Below are 13884 nucleotides of genomic sequence, written 5' to 3' on the forward strand. Positions count from 1 at the left end.
CGTTTATTGTAATGTAGAAGGTCATACAGAAGTAAACTGTGACCTTGAACAAGTCAGTTTATTTATTTTGGCAAGGTTTGAACCTTGCTTTATACTTGATGGGCAATTGTTCTACCTTTTGAGCCATTACCCCCTCCCCCCAGCCCTCTAGCCTTAGTTTCTTTCTGGTCCTGGGGCTTGAACTCAGGGCCTGGGGACTGTCCTTTAACTTTTTTCACTTAAGGCTTGTGCTATACTACTTGAGCCACAGCTTCACTTCCAGCTTTTTGGTGGTTACTTGGAATCTCATCAGCTTTTCTGCCTGTGCTGCCTTTGACCCTCAATCCTAACATCTCAGCTTCCTGAGTAGCTAGGATTATAAGAGTAAGCCACCAGTGCTGGGTGTCTTCAGAGTGTGATAAAGCTGGGATAACCCTTCAAATCTGTCAGTAAATAAGCCCTCTGGGGAAAGGGGCATGTTTCTACAGCAAAGGAAATGCCCTAACTGAAACCCACTGGCAATACTCTGAGTAGATTGACACTAGATCCTTTTCTGAACCCACACCTGGTCTATTTATGGTAGAAGAGGTGTGCCTAGCAGAGAGGAGGTGAGAGGGTACAGAGATCCTGCCCAAGACCCAGGATCAAATCTCAACAGTGCCACCGTGTGACAATAAGAAGTCATAACAGTAGTGATCCCTTACCTAGCAAGGAAAAGGTTAAATTAAATATATCAGCCTCATGCCCTTGCTGAGCTTCTTCCATTCAAGGAAAAAGTATTCCTTCCTCGCCCGTCCCTGGACACCCAGCTTTTTGCTAGTTAGAAATAAAAGTGTCTTATTTGTTTGCCTGGTGTGGCTTCAAACTGCCACAACCCTCAGATCTCAGCCTCCTCAATAGCTAAGATTAAAGGCCTGAGTCACTGGTACCTGGCTGCATTTGTTGAAGAGATAAAATTCATTGTAAAAAATCAAAGAAAATTTTCCTGGGTTCAAACCCTAATACCACTTCTCATTAAAAAAAAAAATCAAGGAAAAACAAAATGGAAGCAATTTACATTAAAGAAATCTACAGGCCGAAGCTGGGAAGGTGGCTCAGTGGTAGCGTGCTTGCCTTACATGCATGAGGCCCTGGGTTCGATTCTTCAGCACCACATAAGCAGAAAAAGCCAGAAGTGGCGCTGTGGCTCAAGTGGTAGAGGGCTAACCTTGAGCTGAAGAGCTGAGGGACAGCACCCAGGCCCAGAGTTCAGGCCCACAACGGACAAAAATCAAAAAAAAAAAAAGAAAAGAAATCTACATGCTGGGTGCTAGTGGCTCACGCCTATAATCCTAGCTACTCAGGAGGCTGAGATCTGAGGATCGCGGTTCAAAGCCAGCCCAGGCAGGAGAGACCGTGAGACTCCTATCTCCAATAAACCACCAGAAAACCGGAAGTGGCGCTGTAGCTCAAGTGGTAGAGCACTCGCCTTGAGCCGAAGAGCTGAGGGACAGTGTCCAGGCCCAGAGTTCAAGCAAAAAAAAAAAGAAAAAAAAAAGAAATCTAAGGGCCAGGCACTGGTGGCTCATGCCTGTAATCCTAGCTACTCAGAAGGCTGAGATCTGAGGATCAAGGTTCAGATCCAGCCCAGGCAGGAAACTCCGTGAAACTCTTATCTCCAATAAACCACCAGAAAACCAGAAGTGGCACTGTATCTCAAGTTGTAGAGTGCTAGCCTTGAGCTGAAGAACTGAGGGACAGCACTCAGGCCTAGAGTTCAAGGCCTACGACCAACAAAAACAAAAAAAAGAAATCTATGGACTGGGAATGTGGCTTAGTGGTAGAATGCTTGCCTAGCATGCATGAAGCCCTGGGTTCAATTCCTCAGTACCTCATATACAGAAAAAGTTGGAAATGGCGCTGTGGCTCAAGTGGTAGAGTGCTAGCCTTGAGCAAAATGCAGCTCAGGGACAGTGCCCAAGCCTTGAGCGGAAGCCCCAGGAATGGTTAAAAAAAAAAGAGGGCTGGGAAGGTGGCTCAGTGGTAGAGAGAGCACTTGCCTTGCATGCTTGAGGCCCTGGGTTCGATTCCTCAGCACCACATAAGCAGAAAAAAAAAAGCCGAAAGTGGCACTGTGGCTGAAGAGCTGAGGGACAGCACCCAGGCCCCAGCGTTCAGGCCCCAAGACCAGACCCTCCCCCCAAAAAAAAGAAAAGAAAAAAATAAATCTACGTTCCTGCATACATATACTCATCATCATACTAAGAGATAACAAAGAATCACTGTGAACTAGAACTTCTCTACATACAGCCAGATAAACACGTTCTGCTTCCAGAGACCCAGTGTTCTGAAATTGTGAACAATCCTTCATGAGGGATCTGAACTGGTACAAGGAAAATTCTTCCTCTGATACACAAGTTATAGAATTCCTGGAAAATATAGCCTGTGTTAAAATTGTGCCCATAATATTATGTGTTTACAGTTCAGGATCTCGGTGCAGATAATTATAAACATGGCTTGATATAAATAACCAGCGGCACATGAGAAGCTTGTGAAGGACATGGCACATTTCTCTGATGTGTAGGACTCTCAAACATACAAGGAGGTCTAATGTCCTTAGCCTCAAGGTGAGATAAAAAAATACCCAAGGGGCTGGGAAGGTGGCTCAGTGGTAGAGCGCATGCCTTGCATGCCAAAGGCCCTGGGTTCGATTCCTCAGCACCACATAAGCAAAAAGAAAAAAGCCAGAAGTGGCGCTGTGGCTCAAGTGGTAGAGCACTAGCCTTGAGCTGAAGAGCTGAGGGACAGCGCCCAGGCCCAGAGTTCAGGCCCCACGACTGGACCCAAAAAAAGAAAAAAGAAAAAAAACCCAAGCTGAGTGCCAGAGGTTCACATCTGTAATCCTAGCTACTCATAGGCTGAGATCTGAGGACTGAAGTTCAAAGCCAGTCCAAAAAGAGATGTCTATGAGACTCTCATCACCAATTAACCACCAAAAAAGATGAAAAATGTAGAAGTGGAATGGTGGTTCAAAGTACCCGTGCGTGTGTGGGGTGTGTGTGTGGGGGGTGTGGGGGTGTGTACCACCAAACAAAACAATAGACCAGAGAGGTAGAATAACTTGAAGTGGTAGAAACAGGATCTCAATCCAGGTAGGTCACTGTGACTCCAGAATCCTTTCTCACTGCTATGAATGTCCCATTTAAAAACCTGATGTAACTAACAAAGTAAATTTTCTGTAAGTTATCAATCATTCTCAAAAAGCAGAAAGTGCCTGGGCACTGGTAGCTCACGCCTGTAATCCTAACTATTCAGGAGGCTGAGATCTAAACACTGTGTCTAGTTTGGACCCAGGATGGGCAAAAAAAAAAACAACAACACTGAGACCCTTATATCCAAATAACCAGCAAAATGTTGGGAGTAGAGGTGTGGGTTATGTGGTAGAGTACACAGCTGAGCAAAAGAGCCAAGTGAGAGAATGGGGCCTTCCATTCAAGTCCCAGTACTAGAACATACACAGAAAGAAGGCAGGAGGTGCATGCAGACAATCTGGAATCAATTCAGACCATCACTCACGTAATTCAGGTGAATATTCCCAGAAGATTACCCTTTTTGGTTCAAGAAAAGTCAGTTCTTTGGAGCCAGGATCTGGGAGCAATGGACAATCTTCTAGATGTTTTCATAACAGCACTTGCCTCTTTGTAAAGGGTTCAGACCTTCTCAAAACCTGGTGACAAGCCAGGTGTGGTTGTGTTTGCCTGTAATGCATAGGCCAGTTTGAGGAGAAGTAGAATATTAGTACTAGAACCGGATTCTAACTCTGTTCCCAGCATTCATTATTTCAACAATAGTGGCTCTGCATGTCATTGGTAAGTATGAAATGTTGGCCATTGTTAGTGCTGCTGTTATTTTTGTGTGCCAGGCACTGTTCTAGAGAGTACCAGAAGCAGGGGGATGCTGAAGTAGCCCCTACGATCCCTTCTCCTGGCTTTCACTTTCTGTGTAATCCCTGTCCCATGAGGTGGGTGGTACAGTGCCATGCTTCTGACCAATGGAATATAGCAGAGGTGACCTCTGTGAGTACCCATGATCATGTTATATAGGATTGTAATAGCCTCTTTTTCCAGTACTGGTTCCCCCCACCCCCCGCCATCGTGGGGCTTGAACTCTAGGCCTTGGCTCTATTCCTGACCTCTTCAGCTCAAGCCAAGTGCCCTACCACTTGAGCCACAGCACCACTTCCAGTTTTCTGGTGTTAATTGGAGATAAGAGTCTCACAGACTTTCCTGCCCAGGTTTGGCTTGGAACCACGATCCTCAGATCTCAGCCTCTTGAGACCTAGGACTACAGGCCTAAGACACTGGAGCCCTGCCTTTCTTTACTGGCTTGAAGGAAACAAGTGGCCATGTTGGGCCATGACATTGGTAATGTATGGAAGGCAGCTAACAGTGATCTTTTCAGAAGATAAAATGTATTTGCATGTAGATAAGTAGCATGGTTATAGCTAGGGGTCCTAGGTGAAAGATAGAGGGATTTTCTGATATGCTTCTGCCAGGATGGTGATGACCATATTTACAACATATATCCTCCTACAAAGTGAGCTGCCTTGCATTGAACAGCAGTTGGGGAACCTTACATCTGGTCCAGAGTATGCTGAGGAAATCATTTGTTTATCCAAATATTTATTAAGCAGACCTTCAGAACATCTAGCATTGTGCTAGGGGCTAAGAGCAGCAAGCAAGAGAAAGCAAACAACAGGTGGATAGGAAATCGCCAGCCAGTGTGAGAGGAAGTTTGGAAGCTTAGGAATCTAGGACAGAGGTATTGGCGCTGAGTCACACCAGTGGCAGGGAAGGTAGGTCAGGAACACCTTCCTGAAGAAATAATTCTAACCTGAGACCCACAAGATGTCTGGGATCTAGCAATCCCACTTCTGGTTGTTTACCTAAAAGATGTGACATCAAGATTTGAAAGTAATGTGCCCAGACTCATCATGATTTCTAGTAGTCAAGTTAGGAAAGCAACCTCAGAGTTGTCCATTGGATGAAAGAGGAGTTCCAGCCATAAGCACAAAAAGCCAAGTAAGAGACTGAGGGCTAACTGGGGTGTTGCTCAGTGGAAGAACACTCACTTATTGCACATGAGGCCCTGGGTTCTATCCCTAGGTCCATGAAAATATATGAAAAAAAAACACAGGAGGAGAATGATGGAAAGAGGTGACATTGATCAGGATATATTGTATTCAGAAACTGATTTGTTGAACAGTAACTCTTTTGTAAAACTACTTAAAGATCATAAAGAGGCTGGGAAGGTGGCTTAGTGGTAGAGGGTTTGCCTAGCATGCACGAAGCCCTGGGTTCAACTCCTCAGTACCACATAAACATTGCAGGAAGTAGCACTGTGGCTCAAGTGGTAGAGTTCTAGCCTCGAGCAAAAGAAGCTCAGGGACAGTGTCCAGGCCCTGAGTTCAAGCCCCAGGACTGGCAAAAAAAAAAAAGATCATAAAGAAATATAATTAAAAAAACTTACCACAACATGACCTGTCCAGGATGTGGGCAGGAATGGAAGAGGGAAAGTGACAATGAGGGTAAAGAAGGTACAATGGTCAACATATACAATTGTAATTTGCCAACATAGTAATTTTTTTGTGAGGCTTCTCTATGTATTTTTTTTGAGATGTGGGGGTCTCTCTATGTTATCTCCAATGCCTAGGTTCAAATAATCCTTCTGCCTCAACTTCTAGAATAGCTAAAACTACAGGATGCTTGGCATTTTTTAGTTTTGTCATTATCATTGTTATTATTATTGGTTATTAGAATCGCATACATTTGTGGTATAAAGATATTTCATTGTACATGTGAACACTGTTATATATTACAGACTGTGATAGACAATTTGCTCCAGGAAAGTTAGAATGAACTTGTGACTTAGAAATTATGTAATCACTTAATCACAATCAAAAAAAAAAAAAAAGAACCTCAGGGAAGGGAGGGAGGGAGGGGATGGTAGGGGGAAAACAATGGAGGGGCTAACAATGTTCAAGAGGAAGTGTACTCATTACCTCACTCATGTAACTGTAACCCTCTGTATAGTATCTTTACAATAAAAAATTAAAAAAAAGATATTTCATTGTGATATTTCCATACATGCACACGGTATTCTTTGAACAAATTGATCCCCTCCACCATATTCGCATTACTCCCCTCCTCCTTTTTCAAATAGTGTTTGGTGGGTTTTAACACACACACACACACACATTTAATTAAGTGCAGATATTGCGGGTTTAAATTCTGATCCTGGTTGCTATCCCTAAGCTTTTTTGCTCAAAGCTAGTGCTCTATGATTTGAGCACAGCTCCACTTCTGGCTTTTTGGTGGTCAGTTGGGGATAAGAGTCTCACAGACGTTCCTGACTGGGCTGCCCTCAAAACCATGATTTTCACATCTCAGATCCCTGATACACAGGATTACAGGCATCAGCCCCAGGGTGCCCAGCACTTGCACTTATTTCTGTTTATCAGAAATGGCATTTGTCTCTCTATACCTCTGCTGTTATAAAAAGTTAGGTTTGGACTAGGTGATCTTCAACATCTGTTCTCCCCACCTTCTAAGCCCAGACCAAAATTCCCTTAAGCTAACTCTTCCCTGTTTGCCCACTCCCAGCTGGGAATAACTATGAGAATGTCCTTTCATGTCTCCACTAGACCATGAGTTGTGAAAACACAGCAGTATGCCTAGGGCAACTGCGCATGCCTCCTGTGAAAACTGCTGACATGAAAATGAAGTCAGACCCAGGCAAAATGTAAAGCCAGAAAAGCATCAGGGAGGAGGGGTAAGTAGAAGGAAGAGCTTGTGCTTTGCCTGTGTATTGAAGCAGTCTGAAGGATTTTCTGAAATAAACCCTTCTGAAATCCCATGCTTTACGTGCTTCACATATCTGCAGATATCTGTAACAAAATTTCTGTTTTACATTTAACTGGAATAGACAAAAGACTCATAACAACAGCACATCCACCAGTGAGCTGAAGCCTCCAGTCTCTTAAGACCAATAGATTTAGACCAACGCGTTTATGTATCCGAGCAGCTCATGTCAGCTTCTCCATATTAAAAATTAAAACCTCATTAAAAATTAAAACCTCCCTTTCCCTTCCCTCTTGAGTTCCCCTGCGACCTTCTGTATTGTAGCAGATATTGCCCCTTATAATCCTTTTTTATTCCTCAGTGGATTTTTTTTTAACTATTGGGGATTTTTCCCCCTACTTCTTTTCAGGAGGAGTACCCCCATAGCTCTGGATAGAATATTAAAGTTGAATGCCGGAAGGAAATGTTTACATGATTGTGTTTCATCACACAACTAGAATCTGGATCATCCCTGGCCATTTCACAGATGGAAAGAGGGCTTTTTTGTTTGTTTGTTTTGTTGCTTTTGTTTTTGGTACTGGGGCTTGGACTCAGGGCCTGGGCACACTGTCCCTTAGCTTTTTCCACTCAAGGCTGGTGCTCTGCCACTGAGTCACAGCTCACTTCTGGCTTTTTGCTGGTTAATTGGAGAGGTAAGTCTGCCTAGGCTGACTGTGAACCGCGATGCTCATATTCTCAGCCTCCTGAGTAGCTAATCAATCAGACAGCTTTAAGATGAATTCTATCAGTTTTTTTTTTTGTCATTTACCTCTGCAGCCTTTTAATTCTTCACTTGTAAATTGGAGACAGCACCTACTTCACAGGATTTAAACGACTTTCACCATATAAATTCGAGCTTATTCTCCGGGCAGCCACCGCGCCCTCCCCCCCCCCCGCCCCATCCCCACGCGTCCCATCCCCACGCACCCCATCCCCACGCGCCCCACGTGCTGCGCGTAAATAAGCGGGCGCGCATGCGCCGGGCCCCGGCTCCCATTGGCCGCCCGCTGCCTGGGGGCAGCCGCAGGGACGCTGGCCGCTCTGGACGTGGGCTCCGCTCCCCGTCGGTTGATCAGCGCGCCCGTGGGTCGGTGCGTGCGGCCCTCCGGCTTTGCCCTCGCCATGGCCCCCTGGATGCGGCTGCTGTGGCTGCTGGCGCTGCTCCCGGGTGCGGCCCCCCGCCCGGCCGGGCCCGCGGTGGCCGGCGCGCAGGCCTGGGGACCGCCGGCCCCCGAGCTGCTGGAGCCCGCCCGCTTCGCGCTGGAGATGTACAACCGCGGCCGGACGCCGGAGACGCGGGCCGTGCTGGGGGCCGTCCGCGGGCGCGTCCGCCGGGTGAGGGCGGGCGGGGGGCCGGGGATGGAGGAGGCTTGGCCTGGACTTGGGGTAGGGGCCTGGACGGTGGAGAGAGCAACCTCTGGACACCGGGGCGGGGCAGGGTTCCGCAGACGGGCTGTGCATCCAGGGGAGGAGGGGAGGCGGAGAAGGGGGTGGCTGGGCCCCGCTCACGTGCGCCTCCATCCAGGCGGGCGACGGCTCGCTGTACTCCCTGGAGGCCACCCTGGAGGAGGCACCTTGCAACAACCCCACCGTGTGCCAGCTCCCCGAGACCAAGAGCACCCTAGTAAGTGAGGGGAGTACCTGTGTTTCCCCACCTCCAGCCAATCGGGGATCCCAGGCGGCACCTGCTCCACCCTGAGTCACACTGCAGGCCCCTAGGACCAGACCCAAGATGCGGTGAAAAGATCGGGGTGGCGGTGCTGTCTGCGAACTCCTCTCCTCGGTGATTGCCTTGGGGATGGGTGGTTCCCAGCCCTCAGACTGGCTTCTCCTCCCACCAGCTCTGCAGTTTCGAAGTCCTGAAAGAGGAAGGAAAACAAATGCTGCTGAGTCGAGAATGTAGTCCAGTGGATACCAAGGTTACAGGTGCTGGGATAGCCCAAGGAGGCTGGGATAGCCCAGATCAGATTTCACTCAGAGTTCAGCCTTGATGTCTTCTCTGTTCCACTCTTATCCAGACAACAGAAATGGGACTCTCGGCACATTCCTTTCAATGATGAAAGCAGCTCATCCATCGCAGGTGAGGAGCCCTTACCTGGAAGCCATCTGCTGCTTGTTTCCCTTCTCCTTTTACCTGGTGGAGTAGAGCAGAACTCCTTGTAAAGACCCTTCTGCCTTTCCAGGCCCTTTCTTCGAAGATTTCTACACTCTTCAGGGACTTCGTTGTCACCTATAACAAGACTTACGAGACAAGGCAAGGTGAGCATCCAGACTTGTCTGTACAAGTCCCAATCAGATAAGAACCTGTTCTCAATTTGGAGCCTTGGTGTTGGGGGAAGGAAAGGACATGAGAGGAGGTACATCTCAGAGGTCTTGTCCAGCCTTCCAGGACCGGGCAGCTATCCAAGGACTTGTCTTCTCCTATCTGGTCTTCCTTGTCAGAAGCTATGGGCAGGGCTGGGAAGGTGGCTCAGTGGTAGAGTGCTTGCCTTGCATGCATGAGGCCCTGGGTTCAATTCCTCAGCACCACATAAGCAGAAAAATAAAAAGCCGGAAGTGGCACTGTGGCTCAAGTGGTAGAGTGCTAGCCGTGAGCTGAGGGACAGCGCCCAGGCCCAGAGTTCAGGCCCCACGACCGGACCCCCCCCCCAAAAAAAAAAAGAAGCTATGGCAGAGGAGAGTAAGGCAGAAATCAGATAGTTTTCATGATCTCTACTGAGTGATGCCCTTTTTGTTTTCTTGTGGTGCTAGGGATTGAACCCAGGGCCTTGTGTATGCTAGGCAAGTGCTCTATTACTGAGCTACATTCTCTAGGCCCCAGATGATGCCCTTTAGACCCCATTTTACATCTGGGGAGTCATCATTATCGGTTTTGATTGCTACTTCATCACTTGTACATCTGTTCTCCTTCCCTAGTCCTATTTCTGCCCCAGGGTTCTGTCCTTAAAAAAAGAGCCAAGCCAGGCACTGGTGGCTCTCAGGAGGCTGAGATCTGAGGATCACAGTTCAAAGCCAGCTTGGGCAGGAAAGTCCATGAGACATTTTATTCCCAATTAACCACCAGAAAACTGGAAGTGGGGCTGTGGCTCAAGTGGTAGAGCGCTCACCTTGAGCTGAAGAGTTCAAGGGCAGCACCCAAGCCCAAGGATCAAGCTCCATATCTGACCCCCCCCCAAAAAAAAACATTCAGAATACATTTACTCCCAGGGAAACCCTTGCCATTAGTGTTTATCACCCCTCCTCTAATCTGCCTGGAGTCCCAGCATCTCTCCTCCTGTTCCTTGGTCCTCAGAACTCGAGCTGCGCATGTCCATCTTTTCCCAAAACATGATACAAGCACAGAAGATCCAGGCTCTGGACCGTGGCACAGCTGAGTATGGGATCACCAAGTTTAGTGACCTCACAGGTAGGGGTGGTCACCAGAGCTTGGGAGAGACAGGATCTTCTCCCAAGCCCCTCATGAGAGCTAAACATACATGTTCCTCTGTGCTCTGCCCACCTTTGCCCACAGAAGAGGAGTTCCATACCATCTATCTGAATCCACTCCTGCACGAGATGTCTGGCAAGAAGATGAACCCAGCCAAGCCGGTGGATGAAGCTGCACCACCTGAATTTGACTGGAGGAGCAAGGGTGCTGTCACTGAAGTCAAGAACCAGGTTGGAGCCCTAGAAGGGAGAGTGGGACATGGGCTGTGCATGGGGCTGCCAGGAAGGGGTCCAGCCCTGACCTCGCCTGTCTTTTGCAGGGCATGTGCGGCTCCTGCTGGGCCTTCTCTGTCACAGGCAATGTGGAGGGCCAGTGGTTCCTGAAGCAGGACACCCTGCTGTCCCTCTCAGAGCAGGGTGAGCATTCTGCTCCACCCTTCCGTCCCCAGCCTAGCAGCCCCTCTGGAGGGCTCCTTGGGACCAGCCTTCTGTCTCTTAGAGCTCGTGGACTGTGACAAGATGGACAAGGCCTGCCTAGGAGGCTTGCCCTCCAATGCCTACACAGCCATAAAGGATTTGGGTATGTATCAATGGAGTCAGGAGGAATAGCAGGTACCACCCCTCCTTGTACAAGGGGGAGAGACATGAGCTGGGGGTGGGGGGTGGGAGGAGTTGTCACACAGAACTGGGATCCAGTCTTAAAGCTGATCCTTATTGGCTAAAGACCTTAGACAAATAAGATCTGTCAGCCTCTGTTGGCTCATAAGTCACATGAACTTGAATTATGAAATGGGGCATCCCATGACCACATTATAAGATTGCCTTGAATTTCCAGAGAGAAAAATAGATGTAAAGTCCTGGTACATAAAAGGGACTTAGTGGGGGGAAGGGGGGTTATGGAGATCTGTGTTCTTACTGCTTTGAGGTCTGTGGGTTTTTTGTTTTTTTTTTTTTTGTTTGTACCAGTCCTGGGGCTTGAAATTGGCCTGGATGCTGTCCCTTAATCTTTTTTTTTTTTTGGTCGGCTGTGGGGCCTCAACTCTGGGCCTGGCACTGTCCCTCAGCTCTTCAGCTCAAGGCTAGTGCTCTGCCACTTGAGCCACAGCGCCACTTCCAGCTTTTTCTGTTTATGTGGTGCTGAGGAATCAAACCCAGGGTCTCATGCATTCAGGGCAAGCGCTCTACCACTGAGCCACCTTCCCAGCCCCCTAAACGTCTTTTGCTCAAGACTAGTGCTCTAGTTCTTAAGTGGCCTTTTTTTGGTAGTTTAGTGAAGGTAAGTGTTTCAAGAACTTTCCTGCTTGGGCTGATTTCTAACCTGGATCCTCGGATCTCAGCCTCCTGGGTAGCTAGGATTGCAGGCGTGAGTCAGTGGTGCCAAACCAAGCAGCCATCCACCTAATCCTTAATTAAGCTGTGTTGGCAGCTCAGTTTGGTGGTGGGCTGTAGTGGCAGGATAAAGGGCCCGAGGGACAAATGTGGATGGACAGAGACTGGTCTGGAGGTGTGGCAGGAGTCTGAGCTACATTAGGGGTGGATTGCTGAAGCAGGACAAGCAGGGCACGGTCAAGAGGCCCAGACAGGCTGTCGTGAGGCAGAACTGAGAGTGTAGTCCCATGTCTGCTGATTACTGTTGCCCACTTCCTCCAATCCTAGCGGTGTCATCCCTTGGACTGAGGAGATGGCTCAAGGTGGAGGGTCTATAGTCTGCGGGGTGGGGGATGGGTGATGAGGGACACAAGGCCTGTGTGCAAAGGCTCAGCACACATCTAGCTAGGAGAAGGGGACTAGTGATCAGCAGGGATCCACTTCTTTTTTTTTTTTGTTTTTTGTTGGTCGGAGGCTTGAACTCTGGGCCTGGGCTCTGTCCCTGCCTGAGCTCTTCAGCTTAAGGTGAGTGCTCTACCAGTTGAGCCACAGCACCACTTCCGGTTTTCTGGTGGTTAATTGGAGATGATCATCTCAAGGACTTTCCTGCCCAGCTGGCTTTGAACTGCAATCCTCAGATCTCAGACTCTTGAATAGCTAGGATTATAGGTGTGAGCCACCGGTGCCCAGTGGGTCCACTCTGTTACTGCCACTGTCCCCCCAGGAGGGCTGGAGACCGAGGATGACTATAAGTATCAAGGTCACCGGCAGGTCTGCAACTTCACTGCACAGAAAGCCAAGGTCTACATCAATGACTCTGTGGAGCTCAGTCAGGATGAACAGAGTAAGTGGCAGGGGGGAAGGGGCGGGCCGAGGGGTCTGGGCCCATGTGCCGCTGACACTTCCTCCCCTGTCAGAGCTGGCAGCCTGGCTGGCTAAGAAGGGCCCGATCTCTGTCGCCATCAATGCTTTTGGCATGCAGGTGAGACCCTGACCCCAACACTCCTGCTCCAGCTCCTGCCCACCCCTTCCCTGCTTCTCCTCAGAGCTGGCTCTACTCCTTATTCTCCTCCTTCCCTCCCCCACCCAGTTCTACCGCCACGGGATCGCCCACCCACTCCGGCCCCTCTGCAGCCCTTGGTTCATTGATCATGCTGTGCTGATTGTGGGCTATGGCAACCGTGAGTTCCACTGATTGTTTGTCCATCCCCCATGGACTGCAGGCAGGAGTTGGATAGCAGAGTGTCCCTCAGGCCCTCTGAGAGGAAACTCTGGGAAATGACTAGAAACCTTGTCGTTAGCCTAGCATCCCCTCTGTGGATGGGAAAGCTAGTGTTGGGGGAAGTTGAACAGTAATGCTGTTCCCTAGAGGTGTGCCGGGCCCCTATGAGGGTGGCAGGTAGGCCTTCCTGTTTTCTGGTCTTTTCCTAGTATGTGCCACCCAGTAGGGCCCACTGCAGGTATTGGAAGGGAGCAAAGTACTTGAGGCTCTGCCTAGAGAACTGGAGGTTCCTGACCCCTTGTGCTCCACACTGCTCTCCAGGCTCTGAGATTCCCTTCTGGGCCATCAAGAACAGCTGGGGGGCTGACTGGGGTGAGAAGGTGAGTCTTGGCCTACTTGGCCCCTGGCCCTTCAGCCCTGATCCTGCCTGAGCCCTCTAACTGGCCCCTTCTCCTCTCAGGGTTACTACTACTTGCATCGTGGGTCCGGGGCCTGTGGTGTGAACACCATGGCTAGCTCAGCAGTGGTGATCTGAGGAAGCTATTGGTGCAGGACCTGCTGAGCAGAGAGCCCTTTTCCTGGCCCCTATGTCCAGGCCCCTCCCCAGGAGGCACAGCTGGCTGAGAAACAGGCACTGGGTACTTCAAGAGGGTGAGCAGACTGCACTGGGCCCCATATTTCCTCCACCCTACTCCTACCCTGCGATTCTCCGGCTGAACCATTGGTGAATTGTGGTTGTTCAGGGGTTCCTGGGGTCATGGGTGCTTTTTGTGGCAGCCAGAGTCCGGTCGGGAACCCTGGGCATAGGATAAGGAGCACAGAATGAAAAGTATTCCAGACTTCAGCCCAGTTCCATCCTCAGCAGGCTCTGGCTTCCTGCCTTGGCTTTCCTCTGTCTGATGCAATGTTATTTTCTGGTCCCCCTGGATTTGGGGACAGAATCCTACATCTAGGGAACTTGTAATCACCCTTTACTAACAGCAATAAAGAGATGTCCTGGTTCCCAGTGTG

The 13884-nt window shown here is 49.2% G+C and overlaps 1 protein-coding gene across 1 annotated transcript; it reads left to right on the forward strand.

The window, feature by feature from the left end:
* The first annotated feature begins 7900 nt into the window (after positions 1 to 7900).
* Positions 7901 to 13879, forward strand: Ctsf (cathepsin F). Its single transcript, XM_013020839.1, has 14 exons — positions 7901 to 8192; positions 8383 to 8481; positions 8699 to 8783; positions 8876 to 8937; positions 9041 to 9116; positions 10150 to 10263; positions 10369 to 10514; positions 10604 to 10700; positions 10783 to 10863; positions 12376 to 12495; positions 12569 to 12633; positions 12742 to 12832; positions 13195 to 13253; positions 13334 to 13879. Exons 1-14 carry the CDS (start codon positions 7980 to 7982, stop codon positions 13406 to 13408), a joined length of 1383 nt encoding a protein of 460 aa, XP_012876293.1. The 5' UTR covers positions 7901 to 7979; the 3' UTR covers positions 13409 to 13879.
* Positions 13880 to 13884: the final 5 nt, after the last annotated feature.

The sequence above is a fragment of the Dipodomys ordii genome, unplaced genomic scaffold, assembly GCF_000151885.1.
Source record: "Dipodomys ordii isolate 6190 unplaced genomic scaffold, Dord_2.0 Scaffold54, whole genome shotgun sequence".
NCBI lineage: Eukaryota > Metazoa > Chordata > Mammalia > Rodentia > Heteromyidae > Dipodomys > Dipodomys ordii.

What these genes read in the sequence shown, in the direction of transcription:
- Ctsf (XM_013020839.1), top strand. Translation starts at nt 7,980, where the DNA reads ATGGCCCCCTGGATGCGGCTGCTGTGGCTGCTGGCGCTGCTCCCGGGT. An exon ending in GACTTACGAGACAAGGCAAG is followed by an intron (nt 9,117 to 10,149) that starts GTGAGCATCCAG and finishes CTTGGTCCTCAG; the next exon opens with AACTCGAGCTGCGCATGTCC. An exon ending in TCAATGCTTTTGGCATGCAG is followed by an intron (nt 12,634 to 12,741) that starts GTGAGACCCTGA and finishes TCCCCCACCCAG; the next exon opens with TTCTACCGCCACGGGATCGC.